General features: G+C 39.2%; 1 protein-coding gene across 1 annotated transcript in view; it reads left to right on the top strand.

Moving 5' to 3' along the window:
* LOC124712423 (mutS protein homolog 4-like) overlaps nt 1-15007 on the top strand; it is a 287464-nt gene that overhangs the window by 135503 nt on the left and 136954 nt on the right. Inside the window, exon 9 of the mRNA XM_047242719.1 lies at nt 1125-1311. Within this exon, the coding sequence (XP_047098675.1) occupies nt 1125-1311 (187 nt within the window). The remainder of the gene's footprint in view (nt 1-1124; nt 1312-15007) is intronic.

The raw sequence follows: 15007 nt of genomic DNA, 5'->3' as shown, positions 1-15007 counted from the left end.
GCATTTGACTTTCCCACATTTATGAAGAATTCATTTAAACACTCTGATATTTGTACCAGGTGTACAATAAAGCTATCATATGCTTTAATTGTACATATTTCGTTACTACTAACACCTAACTCTGATTTGACAACAGACCACATGGCTTTTGTTTTACTTTTATGTTGTACAATAAACTTCTTATTTGCCATGTGTTTGGCTGCCTTCACAACTTTTTAAATATAGCTTTTTAATGACAAACATACTCAGTAAAACATCTGTTTCTATAATATTTCAGTTCATTGTGGAGTTTCCTTTTCCTAGCACTAGAAATTTTTATACCCTGGGTTATCCATTTAAATTTATTAGTCGTTTTATTGCCTGTGGTTCTAAGTGAAATGTTTCATTAAATATTTCAAGAAAGCTACTTAAAAATTGTTGAAGTTACTATTACTCAAAATACAGCTATTGTAAGGTCATCCAACCTCTCTTAACTTATTTGTAAATGTAATTGAAAGGTTTTCATTTAATTTTATTTTCATATGGCTTTTGTTACATGAAATATGTTTCCTAATTTTTGGTAATTCAATGAATAATGCAAAGTGATCAGAGATTACTAAATCCATGCAAAATTTATGAAGGCCAGGACACGGCATGTACCGAAAATTGACGCACACGGACCGATACCTGCATAAACCTTCAAATCACCACCTGAGGCAGAAAAGAGGCATGATTAATACACTCATAACGTGAGCAAGACTGAGGCACCGAGTGGTTGAAAATCAATGTCAAGTGGTATCTTCTAGTTATGTGGAGCTGCATCTCGTTTGTTGTGATTGACACCACACCCTGTGTGGGATGCAGATTGTTTTGCATTAGTTGTTATGGTTAATATCTGTGTGACATGCTTTTTATATGTCAGGTGTTCACGTACGATTTTGGTGTCTCAAAGCTTCATTTGCATTTCTTTCTTTCAGATCTAACCAGGGCAACATTTTTAAATTTTGTCCTGTACATGACATAAACAGTCTTGTCATGGATAGATATATTTTGTCTCAATAAACTAGTCACTATGTGAAATTAAAAAAATTATTTATGATACTGTAATTTCTCATGGCTTATGATTTTATGTTATTGTTTTCCAGGTTATTAAAGAACCTTCTTATTCAAAAATTTTGAAAAGACTTCTGGATACGTTACATGAAGATGCTCATGCTGTAAAAGGATTTACAGCATGTCAGATGCAAAGAAGCTTTGCAGTTAAATCTCAAGTAAACATTCTACTTGATGTGGCTCGGAAAACATATTGTGAAGTTATTGATGATATTACAAGTTAGTTCTTAGTGTGAGCCCTACTGTAACTATCTGTCTTGTGCTTAAAGTAATGAGAATCCATGTATTTCTGCTAAAGTATGTGCGTATGTTCTCTTGACAATTTTTTAATGTTTAATACTAAACATTACCAACTTGATGGAGTTACAGTATTAGATTGCTAAAGTGGCAATAAATCAATGTCGTCAGAACCTGTAATTTACCATTGAGATCAAAGTTATGTAAATATTACACACTTTTTGAAAATAACTGGTACATAAAGAAACAAACATCAGTCCACTTAATCTACTGCTGTTGATGCAGTCCAATCATACTGTCCTCATTCACCCCATCCTCCAACTTCTCAAAAGAAAAAAAAAAAGGCCACATTTCATTGTGTCGACCTCCATTGCTCTCAAAAAAGTGATTCCACAGTTTCATCTTAGTGTAATTACTATCATGAACATGTTATCCACTGTCAGTGGTGTAAGTCTACTTGTTCCATACTAGGCAAATAAAACTGAGTCAGCAGGCAATACAAATAACAGGTGATTGTCCAGAGTGAGATTTTCACTCTGCAGCAGAGGTGCGCTGATATGAAACTTGCTGGCAGATTAAAACTGTGTGCTGAACTGAGACTTGAACTCGGGACCTGCGGGCAAGTGCTCTGCCAACTGAGCTACCCAAGGGTGACTCACGACCCGTCCTCACAGCTTCAATTCTGCCAGTACCTCATCTCCCACCTCCCAAACTTCACAGAAGTTCTTCTGCAAACCTTGCAGAACTATCACTCCTGGGAGAAATGGTATTGCGGAGACATCACTTAGCCACAGCCTGAGGGTTGTTTCCAGATGGGATTTTCACTCTGCACTCCTGAGTTTGGGTCTCAGTTTGGCACACAGTTTTAATCTGCCAGGAAATTTCAACAGTTAATCAAAGTTTAAGTATGTTCTCAGATTATTCCACATCCCCAATGGCAAATGGTTCCATTTAATTGAGTCTCTTCTTATATTATTATCTATGTAATGTTCATAGCAGTTTGCTGTTTTCATTGGATTAGTTACAGCATCATTGACTGGTATTTAGAGTCCTTATATTGGCTTTGCTTTTCTAAACCTATGATAATTGTATGGTTTTGTAGTTTACTACTACAAGTCTTGGTATCTTTCTTATGATACAGAAGTATCTGGAAATAGTCTAATATGTTCTTCTCACTCAAATTTTTTCATAGGGCTATGATGAATGAGATGGAAAATGACAGGAGATGATAGGCTAGGACAAGACAGTGGAGAGGGTGGACTAACTGAGGCTTAGGTAGGGGGACTGTAAAAATGTAAGATATGCTAAAGGAACAAATCTCTCCTCAGCTATTCAGAGGAACTGGTGTATGGGGGAGAAAGGGGGCTGAACATTCAACTGGTTCAAAATCAGCAAGGCCATGAAAGTGAGATGCAAGTATTTGCCACTCAAATGGACAATCAGCTAGGCTATGCTGCTTTGAATGTAACAGAATGGTGCGACTAAGTGAAAAAATCTTGATGAAACATATACAGTAACTAAGTACTGAAGTAGCTGTTGAACCCACTGGTCTTACAGCGTGCAGCATCCTCCATAACTGGATGGTTAAGCCATAGTTTGATTATGTTGTTGTTAACTACCCCAAGCAGAAGACATCCTTTATTGGTGCTCCACAATTAATTCCAGTTTTCAGTGGGATACAGTGATGCCATAGGGGTCATTTTTGACATGTGGTGGCATAGAAGTTGCTACTAAATAAAGAAATTTTTTATCCGTGCATTCACATGTTCATTTACGTATATAAGCTGACGTCCAGTTATTCCTTTGTGTGAGACTTCAAGTGTCAAGTGTATAACATATTTACTAATAATTAAACAGTATTGTTCTACTGTTGTGTGTTCTCTGTGCTCTTAAGCTACTTATGTCATCAGTGCAGTATTTTCACTTTTTTCCACTGACCTAAGGTTTCATGTAAGCCCCTGTTTGAAATTCTACAATTTCTGCATAAATTTAGCTCTTCTGAAGTCGTCTGCTATGGTTTAATATTTTGTTTTGCATATGTTATAACTATCATGTTGTGCTCCACTTAGTACCCACTTGCCTTTGTCAGTGGTGTATATTATCTATATTTGTCTTACTGTAGCAATGTTTCTGACGCTTTTGTATATGCTTGTTAGTTAGTATAACCTCAATAAAAGTTTGAGATTCAAGGTTACATTCAAGATATCAATAAGAAATCAGTAAATTTTCTCCATGTTTTTCTCTCATTACAACACAGACCACTTCCTTGGGTGATGACGATTCCTTCTGATTTTAAAAGGAAAACTGAAATTCTTGTAGCATAAATGATTATGAAATTAAATATGTGACAAAGCAAGCTGGGATCTCTTTACTTCCTCTCTTGTTTCACCATCTGCCTCTTTAAATTCATTTTACTTTCATTTTTGCCTAATTACCATTAACATGCATGAGTATAAGCTGCATTTCTATAAAAGAGAAAGTTTGACCCTCAGTCTTAAGGAATATAGACCCAGGTCTAAATTTGAATGTAGTTTTGAGTACCGGTATGTAATTAATGCCCTAATTTATTTAGACCATTCCTAGTTAATATCTTTTGCTACAGATCGTTATAGGGTGAAATCGATAATTGTTTCATGACTTAGATTCTACTGTTGAATTATAAACATATATAAATTCTGTACTAATTATAAGCATTTGGAAGAAGAACTACTAGGATTCTTAAACTATTTATTTAGCTCTATTCAAAAATGTATTAGCAAAGCCAGCCCTTAATTAATTCCAAAATAATTATCAGGTTTGTGAAAAGTATTGTTTGTGTAACTATACCTGTTAATTTCATTATTTAAACAAATAATTTGCCCCAACCTTTGTGCTAGAAGGAACTGTTAAAAAGAAGGAATTTTTCGATGTATTCAGCTAATTGAATGAGTTATGTTTTAATTGTAATTCCTGTAACTTAAACAATTAACAATGTTTAGTTTCAGTTTTTATTATTGTGAGGGTATATAAAGGAATGATTTTTGGTCCGGAGACAGTCAGTCCATGGCCAATTTTCAGAAGTGAAACATGTATTGGTTAGATTAACAACAATGCATCAACTTAACAGTGGAAAAAGTGTAACGTGAGTAGGCTGTGCGTTAGAAGAGTTAATGACAATGTCTGTTTAATTTATTTGAAAAATAGTGTCACACGTACTGTATTATTCTTAAGGAACTGTGAACTGTGTGGTTAGGTTTTTACTGCTCATAGATGTTCAATAGCAAACCATTGTAGCAGTGTACTGGACATATAATTGTGTAATATTGGTTGGGTTGTGAACAGAACTGTGAAACTCAATTGTGCAACTGTCGGCTACATCATTTACAGTAGTCAGTGTTGAACTTCCACCCCCCCCCCCCCCCATTTTTCAGCCATTATAAGAATGCAGTAATGCAGTACATCAACACCAAGGACTATCGATGAAGAAATAAAGCAGGCAAACGTCACAAACAGAATCAGTGCTGTTTGTTAAGTTACTTGTTTAATGTTGAGAGAAACATTGCATTAGTCAGGATGCAGCCAAACTGTGAGTGTTGTTGCTGGGAATGGATGAGCTAGCTGCTATTCATTGGCAGCTGGAGATCACTATCAATTGCTGTCAAGTGATTGGAACCTCTTGTGAATGTGTGTGTTGGACAAACTGCTGAGAGTCATGTACCAAATGTACTATCGTCTCCAATGGAAGCTCTCTCCTGTCCTGGGAATAAAAAACCTATCACTACCCAATAACTAGACTGTGAGTGATGAGTCACTGATAGGAGTTTCACCAAAGCCCACAGTCTAGATCATTGATCCATAACTGATTCTGTCCCTCTGTTTCTGAGTCAAGTAGAGAGCTGGAAACGGAGATTTTGAAGGTTCTTTTACAAGTTAGGCTGTTTTCCATCATCAAGTTGAGAACTGTAGGGTTCCTCTTAATGTGCCAGGGATGCACTACACATCAGAGGCTGCTAACCAGGTGACAGTGTAGAGTGCACACAACAATTGCTTCTCTTGGGTGATTCTATTCAATCCAAAAAATGACCACTGCAGTATTAATGTAATACCCAAAGAAATCTTTTTGCATATGTGAATATTAAAATCCTAGTAAGTGACTGCGTCACTAGAGTTTGTAGCACTTCTAAATATCAGCAGAGCTCAATTATACTATGTACAGAAACCTGGCAAAACTCTAAAACTGACCGCAGTGACAATAAATGGGAAGGATAGATTGCTGCTCACCATATATTGTAGATTCTGAGTCACAGACAGGCACAACAAAAAGTCTGCTAAATAAATAGGTGTTAGCTAGGTGTAGTAAGGAGGTTACACAGAGGGTGTGGTGGAGAGGGGCAGGAGGAATGGAAAATGAGAGAAGTAAAAATACTGTGGGTGCATTGGAGGAATAGAAGAGTGTGTAGTGCTGGAGTGGGAGCAAGGAAGGGGATAGGTAGGTGAAAGACAGGGACTAGCAAATATGAGGCCAGGATACTTACAAAGACATAGGACATACTGCAGGGAGAGTTCCCACCTGAGTACACTTGTGCAGGTAGAAAGGATCCACATGGCATATTGTTTTGAGCAGCTTGCTCAGCAAATGGGTGGTCCAGCTGTTTCTTGGCCACAGTTTGTCATTGGCTATTCATGCTGACAGATAGCTTATTGGTTGTCATGCCCACAGTGGTTGCAGCTTAGCTTATGTATCAGATGACTGATTTCACTGGCAGGTCTTGCGTTTATGTCTATTATAGGGAGTGAGAGCAGGACTGCACAGGGATGGAAGAGGATACTGTATAGGTTCCGTGGTCAGTGGAATATGTCTATGGGAGGGGTGGAAAGGATAGTGGGTAGGACATTCCTCATTCCAGGGAACAACAAGCAGTGGGACATTCGTCATATTTCGAAGCACAAGAGGTACTTGACTCCAGCACCACATAGCCTTCTATTGCAGCAATGCACCCACAGTCTTTTTTCTTCTCTCCTTCTCCACTCCCCCTCCCCCCCCCTCCCGCACTCTCTGTCTAACCTCTCGACTTCACCTAGCTACCCTACTTTCTCCCCATCTCATCCCTGTATGCTCCCACAAGCAGCACATTATTGTCCCTCACCTCTACTCTGTTACCCCCCCCCCCCATGCTACTTCCCCCCCCCCAGCCACCTCCTTACCCCCACCACTCATTTGTTTCTCCCATCATGCGCTGTTGCTCACAGTCTGGCCTCTGCAGCAAGAGACATTGGTCTTCTGTGTGTGACCTGTGTTTGCATGACTGTTTGTGTGTATGTTGTGTAATTCAGGAGAAGGCCTTTTGGCCAAAAGCTTACTTGTTTAGCAGTCTTTTTGTTGTGCCTGTCTGCGACTCAATGTCTCCACTACATGGTAAGTAGCAATCTATCCTTTCCATAATATTGTCATTATTCCATCCTGGATTTTCCATTGTTTAAAATTGACAGCAGTGAGATTATGGCGTAATTATGAGGGTATAACAAAAGGCTAGGCTAATGGGAAAGGGAGGTTGTGTATTTATCACAGCAGACAAGAAACTCGGATCCATTAACATGGAAATTGAAGTCACATGTGAGATTCTTTGGGCAAGACTCAATAGCAAGGGTGAGCATAAACTTATAGTTGGGTTCTTCTATTAACCACCAGATTTACCCCTATACGTAAGCATAAACTTAAACCTTCAGGTCACTAACACTTATGTTCCCAAATTATACTGTCATCATTGGAGGAGACTTAAATCATTCAACAGTTGATTGGGATGATTACAGTTTTACAGTTTTAAACGTTGTGGACATAACAAGACAACCTGTAAAATAATACTAGATTCTTTCTCAGGAAACTGTTTGGAACAAATAGTTAGGAAGCCTCTGCATAATAGAAAAATATTAGCTCTACTAGGAATTGAGTGGTGTCATAAATCAACCCATCACGCCAGGCTTTCATGAGTGCTCATCTTTGGCTCGAATGCATCCATGGGCAGCTTCTAAGAGGTGTCTGGCAAGCTCACTCTCTGGCAGACAGTCCATCTAGGAGGCAGGTTGTGCCTAGCTGGAAAATGCATGTGGCATGCAGAGCACTTGGTGGTCCATGGTTGGCAGCTTTCAGTGACAGACATGTGGGCTGCATTCTGCGTAGCTGATGGTATCTTAGGAAGAGGGGCATTTTCCACCATGGCCTAAGGACGGGTACCAGAGTTCTACTCTACATGCCACCACAGGACTGCAAGCTGCATGTTTCAGTCTCTCCATTAATGCATAATGAGGAACTTTGAAGTGATTGGTTACAATTAGCAGTGCAGCAGTGCTGTTCTAACTGCAATTATTCCACATTATACCAGCTGAGGTGCACTAGCATGGGTAATGCTTGTTAACTGGACAGACCTTTGAGAGAAACAGATACTCACTAATTGTGATTTTGGTATTTAAATAATTTCATTTGTTGGACAAGGTTCATCCTCCTGTGGTAAAACATCCTTCTAATTACATGCTTGCTTTTTATTGCATTGGTCCTTTGGTGAGACAAGTGAACAAGGACATATGTCTTACATTCAGTAGATTTTGCTTCTGTATACATCATAAAGTTTTGGTGTGACCTTAAACACTCCACCTGTGTTCTTGCAGCCATCCTGATGGAGTTGACCCAGCCTCAGCCTTCTAGTTATTAAGGCAATTATTTATTTAAGATTGGTAGTGTGGGTCTTGCAACCAAAAATTTTCTTCTTCTTCTAAATGAGGCAACATTGTATCAACTTATTGTAGTCCTGTGTTATATCATCTGGTACAGGAATTTTTTACTTGTCCTTTCTTAAATTATAAAATGGAGAGGTATTGAAGAAAGGGATGCAGCTAATCCCTAAATCTAATCCCCAGAGTGTGAGATTCAGCTATTTGTTGCCACACTATATAGTGTGCTTGTTAATTTTATTGTGTTTGTAATAACAGGCTTGTTTTAGAACCAGTTAATTTCAGTTGCTTGGCCATGTTCTTGTGTCATGGGTTCTACAGCCTGGTGCAATCCGCTTGCAATATCAGAAGGTTGCTCAGAATATTTTGTAAAAGTTTCACCTTCGAATTTCTTATTACAATTGTTGTGTATGTCTTTTCTTAAAACATTTTTTTAAAAATTGATTTAACTGTCACTGGATGTGCCCAGTTAAGGTTCAGCTGGGTGTCACTGTAAGTTTGTGTACATTATTTCACGCACTGCTAAAAGCTTTTAAGAGTTGTTTGGTTATATTTAAAGCATATACCACCAAGATTATATCATTTCACTCCCAAATGCTCACTGATGTAAAGAATATTTGGTAAATTTCATCATACCTAAATCTTTGCCTTGCAGTGCTCTCAATTTAAAAATTGTAACTATACCCTTTGGTTGTGAGTGCCATCCTTTTAAGTTTGCTGAGTTATGTGGAATCTTGCAATCTTAATAAATTTTAATTCAAATGTGCATTGATGAGTGATGTTCAGTCCCAATTTGGCCAGGCCGTCCTTGTCTTTCCTAGAAGAGGCACATTGAGGCATCTCAGCCATAAATAGAGGTGATCTCTTTAAGGGCGTCCACATTTAAACTGGTGTCCGTGAGCATGAGGCACTTAGTAAATAATGTACAAAGAGCAACTAGAATGACTAGCAAGAGCTACACATTCAGTAAACTAGATAAAGAGGCAGTCACAAATATCAGAGAGAGGAACTGTGTACATTTACCTGTGTGAGGAGCATGTAGAGCTATTGTGACTCAAGTTTGAGCTGGATGGATATGCACTTAGTAGAACAGTTTTATGTTGCGAGGAACAATCCATAATCAACAGTGTAAAGAAATTCTCCATAATCAATAGTGTAAAGAAACTCCTAAGGAAACAGAGACTACTGTATAATATTTGTGAAACAAAGTATTCAGCTACAGACAGAGAGATTTTGAATGAAATGCATTTAGCTGCCAAAAGGGTAATGTGTGAAGCCTGCACTGACTACCATATCAGAATCTTAGCAAAGGTCTATCACAAAACTGAAAGAAATTCTGGTCATATGTAAAGGCTGTCAATGGCACCAAAATTAGTGTCCCAGACATTCTAGGATTAAACAGAATCCAAAATTGAGAACAACAAACCTAAAGCCAAAATGCTGAACTCCATTTTTACATGTTCCTTTAACAAGCAAATATTTTTGAATTAAAAGAGCCACACAATAAAAAAGTAGATGCATTGACTCATCAATAGACACACACAAAAGAGAGGAAACTTGCTACCTTTCAGAGTAATCCTTTCTTTGAGCTTGAGTAAAATACACACATACACATGTGCGCACACACACACACATGCGCGCGCACGCACGCACGCACACACACACACACACACACACACACACACACACACACACACTATTCTACCAGATCTTTCCTATGGCCTTTACAAAGTAAGATACAGAAGTACTGTCTTGCACCATTGCAAAAGATGAACGATTGGATATTTGTGTCAGTGGTGCTGAAAAACGCAGAAACTGAAATTGCTACAATGGGACAAGACTCCAGGGCCCAATGGAATCCACGTCAGATTCAAGAAAGAATTTACCACTGAGTTAGCTCCCATTTTAATCATAATATGCTCTAGATGCCTCAGACAAAACACTATGCAGAGTGAATGAAAAAAGTGTAAGTCACACCAGTTTACGAGAATGGTAGCAGAAATGGTCAAGAAAACTATTGTCCAGTTTTGTTGATGTCCATTTGCTGTAACTCAAATATAATGAGATATTTCAAGCAGAACAACCTCCTCCATGACAACCATCATGGATTCCAAAAATATCAGTCAATGGAAACCAAACTAGTGCTTTTCTTGTTACATCCTGAAAGACATGTATCTAGGCAGTCTGGTGGATGCAGGATTTCTTGTCTCAGTATTTAGTACAAAACACTTTTGCATCCCATCTTAGAACATTGGTCCATGTTGCACTTTGCCTATCCTTCTAGGGTCATCAAAAGCTCGATTCTCAATATTTCATGTAGTTATTGATCAGATTTAAAATGCTATCATAATATGCTCATTCGTGAAATCTTCTCGGGTGATCAGCCGAGTAAAGGCGTCGTCTTCTCGCAACGTTTCGAAGACGACGCCTTTACTCGGCTGATCACCCGAGAAGATTTCACGAATGGAATATGCCGAGAAAGTCTCAAATCACATAATATGCTCATGTCGCCCCTGGTAGCTGACTGATCAGCTCGACAGAATGTCAATCCTGAGGGCCCGGGTTCGACTCCTGGCTGGGTCAGAGATTTTCTCCGCTCAGGGACTGGGTGTTGTGTTGTCCTAATCATCATCATTTCATCCCCATCAACGCGCAAGTCACCGAAGTGGTGTCCAAATGAAAGACTTGCACCCGGCAAATGGTCTACCCAACAGGAGGCCCTAGTCACACGACATACAACATACTCATTAAGAGGCATAATCTTATGTTAAAAGTTTAACACAATAAGACTAGAAACTTTTTCTTCCTGATCCCCCCCCCCAACACCCCCCCGCGCGCGCGCGCACACACACACACACACACACACACACACACACACACACACACACAAAATGATGAATGGAGAAAAGTTTATTGCTTGCTACATTTTTGCTGTTCATACAGATTAGATGCAGCATTTTAATTTATTACTTCTTCAGTACCAACTCTATTCACAACACAGTGTGGATAGAGAATCTACATTTACCACTGAATGTACCTGCAAAATTACAACACTGTATGACACACAATTCAGGAGATATGGCACCATAAACATTGAGCTGCATGAAAAATTGCTTCTGCTTAAAATGTACCATGCATTATTCAGACTTTATTTATCTAATGTTTCATGAATGCACTTACCAACTTCCAACAAATTTTAAGCATAATTTAAAACCTTTTTCAAAATTTTTCTCACTTACATAACAAATGTCCAATATTTAAGACATTAATTCATTTGTAATCACACATTTAAAGCTGTTTTATGCATGAGAGTTAAATTATGTAAAGAATTGAGGGTTTACTGATGTAGGACTAATGGGGGATGTTGTATGTACATAAAAAAGGACAGCACAAATGGTCACAGGTTTCTTTGATTCATGTGGGAGCAGCAGAAGACCACAAGTTAGTTAATTGCATGTTTTACAGCTATAGTGTGCTTTCTCAGTGGAGAATATGGCAACATGCTGCTTGTGTAGATGATTTCTTAAGGCTTTTTTCATATAAAGATTCATACTTAACTACATTAAATGCCTTTCTCTCCCTCTCCTAAAAACACACACACACTTTTATTGTATAGAGAGCAGTGGTTCCCAACCTTTTTAAGAACATTACCCCTGAGTGCAATCAGCTATTATCCAATGCTCTCCCTCCCCCTCCTCCTCCCCCCTAACCAAACTTAAGAATGCAAGAGAATTAAGTTTGAATATTTTCATTTTTGAAGTAATGAAAGATAAATGATATTTAATTTATGTAGGTATTTTATTAAACCACTACCTAAAGAGTCATTGAGACAGTTGATAATGCTTATTTCTAACATTCTATTTTTTTATATAATGCTGAAGCAATTGTCTGTGGATTGTGAATGCTACCTACAACTCCTTATCAGAAGAGAAAGCAAACTATCCCCCACTGACAGTATAAACTTGAAATAAAACATGCTGCCTCTGTACCATTCATGTCCCTAGCAAACCATGTGCCCCCATGTAAAAACAATCAAGTTAAAATTTGTGCTCTTTACTTAGGCCCAGTTTTTGTAAATCACTTGATTGCTGGACTACTTATCTCTGAACTGATAGAACCTGGAAGAATCTGGTGTCAGTGCTTTGCACCTGATCACTGCCACTAATAATAATAGTAATAATAATAATAAAAATATTTAAGGATTAAAGGAAACCCCTCACCGAAAAGCAGAGGCATTGAGTTGTCAATAGGCACATTCAAAAGAAAGAAAACTGGCTAGCTTTCAGAGTTATCCTTTGATGAACTAGAGTAAAAAGCTCACACACACACACACACACACATGTGACTCTATATGGTTCCAGCAAGATTGACAGTGCCAGTGCCTTTCCTCTTGCTGTCTGCAAATTTTCTTTTATCTCATCTGTCATTGCAAATCTTTGTCCTTTCAATGGGATTTTCAACTTTGGAAATTAAAAAAAATGTCTGAAAGAGCCAAGACTGGAGAGTATAGAGAATGAGGCAGCACAGTGATTTTGGCTTTTGTGCAATATTCAGGCACTGAGAGGAATGAATGTGTGGGTGTGTTAGTCATGAATTGTGTTGCCACATTTCAGGCTGTTTCCTTCTCACATTTTCTTGCAGGCATCACAACATAATCAATTAACATCCATCAATTAACAGTTTGTCTCTCTCACACAAATTCATGATGAACTAATCCTTCTACGTTAAAGAAAATTATTAGCATGTCTTTGACATGTGGCCTGACCTGACAAGCTTTTTTTGGTCTTGGAGATTATTTCACCACTCACTGTGAAGATTGGACCTTGGTCTCAACATCCTAACCATAGACCCAAATCTCATCACCGATTATAATTCTCTTAAGGAACATCTCATTCTCATTGGCACAATCCTAAATCTCTGCACAGATTGCAAGGCAAAGGTCTTTGTGGTCTTGACTCATGATCATTGTGGTGAACTTGGCAGCAGCATGAAGCAATCCGAGATGCTATGTCAGGATTTTATGGCATGTTCCAAATGAAATATTACATTCTTCTTCAATCTCTCATACAGTCAGTCTTTGATTGGCATGCCCGGTTTTGTTGACTTCCTGACATGAGTGTTGTCAGTAGACGAAGGATATTCTGAATGAGGGTCATCTTTAACTTCTGTCTGACCATATTTAAACTGTGTGAACCATTGGTAGCACCAAGTATAGCTTAAGTACTCATCACCTTACACTTCCTGCATCATTTACTGTGTATCTGTAAAGGTTTTCTTGAGTTTCACACAAAATTTGGTGCAGAGGAGTAGCTGCTCTAACTCTGAAATCTTGTAATTTGCAAGCTGTGCAACACAGCATTCTACTCAATGGAGCACTGACAATACATAACTGACATACAACAATGAAACTTCCGGAAGTTACACATTAAACACAGTCATGTGTAGGGATGCCAACAGCATTTCGCTCCAACACACCATTGGTGGAAAATTACAAATATTCCGGAATTTTTTGAACAGGACTCGTATGACAAGGCTGCTCTCACATGTGGCCCTGCTTGTGATAGGGCAGGATAAGCCTGTGACAGGACTGGAGTAGGAAGTGCTGGGAGAATGGATTGGACAGCTCTTGCTTTTGGATTTTCCATGCGGATGTGACCGCTGTGTCAAGGGTTTGGGTATAAGAGTGGCAGAGGTATGGACCAGGATGTTATATAGGTTGGGTGGACAATAGCATGTGAGGATATGGCATGGAAATCTGTTTGTGGACTAGGTTTGAGGGGTATTGCCTGTCTGTGAAGGCTTTTGTGAGGCCTTCAGCATACTGGGCAAGGTAGTTCTTGTCAGTGCAGATACATCATCCACAGTTAACTAGGCCGTACGGGAGGGATTTTTTGGTGTTGAAGGGAGAGCAGCTGTCAAAATACAGGTACAGATGGTGCTTAGTGGGTTTAATGTGGATGGAGCCATCAGTGACGTAGAGGTCAACATCCAGGAAGGTGGTGTGTTGATTAGAGGAGGACCAGGTGAAGCAGATGGGAGAAAAGATGTTGAGGTTGTGAAGGAATGAGGATAAGGGATCGCAGCCCTGAGTTCAGATCATGAAGATATCATCAATAAACCTGAATCAGACTAGGGATTGGTGTAAGAGTGTGTCATGCAGGTGCCCATAGCAGTGCCGCAGATTTATTATTAAATCTTCCCTTCAAAGCAAAAGTAGTTGTGGGTCAGGCTGTTGTTGGTAAGACATATAAGGAATGAGTTGCTGGGTTTGTTGCCTGAAGGATATTGGGATAGGTAGTGTTTGATGGCGGCAAGGCCATGGGCGAGAGGGATGTTGGTATATAGGGAGGTGGCATCAACAATGGCAAGTAAACACTCATGAGGTAAAGGTGTGGGCATGGTGGAAAGTTTATCAAGGAAGTGGTTAATACTTTGATGATGGAGGCAAGGTTTCAGGCAATTGGTTAGAGGTGGTGGTCGACAAGAGTGGAAATTCTTTCAGTGAGAGCACAATAGCCCGATACAATAAGGCATCCAGATTATTTAGATTGTGGATTTTGAAGAGTATGTAGAAGGGGGATATGCAGGATGTTGTTAGGGTGAGGAGGGAGGTGGACTCAGGTGAGAAGTTCTGGGATGGGCCTACGGATTTCATTGGGGTTTGGAGTTTATTTGGGCTTCTGGGATGGGTTCATTCTGGCAGAGCTTGTAAGTGGAGGAGTCAGAAAGCTGGCAGTGACAGCACTTCATCACAACAGTAATGGAGCCTATATCTGCAGGGAGAATGATTAGGTCTTGATCTGTTTGCAGGTTTGTTTTTGCTGTGTTTTCTTCTGCTGAAAGGGTGTGTTCTTAGGAAGGGGCCTGGGAAAGGACAGTGAGACCAAGCTGGAGGTAAGGAATTCCTGGTAGCTGACTAGAGATGGTTAGCTAGTGAGTCAATGGATAGGTCTGAAAACTAGCAAGTTTTATT

The sequence above is a fragment of the Schistocerca piceifrons genome, chromosome 1 (assembly GCF_021461385.2).
Source record: "Schistocerca piceifrons isolate TAMUIC-IGC-003096 chromosome 1, iqSchPice1.1, whole genome shotgun sequence".
Classification (NCBI taxonomy): domain Eukaryota; kingdom Metazoa; phylum Arthropoda; class Insecta; order Orthoptera; family Acrididae; genus Schistocerca; species Schistocerca piceifrons.
Note: the sequence above shows the minus strand (reverse complement) of the source record. Positions and strands in the feature narration are given on the sequence as shown.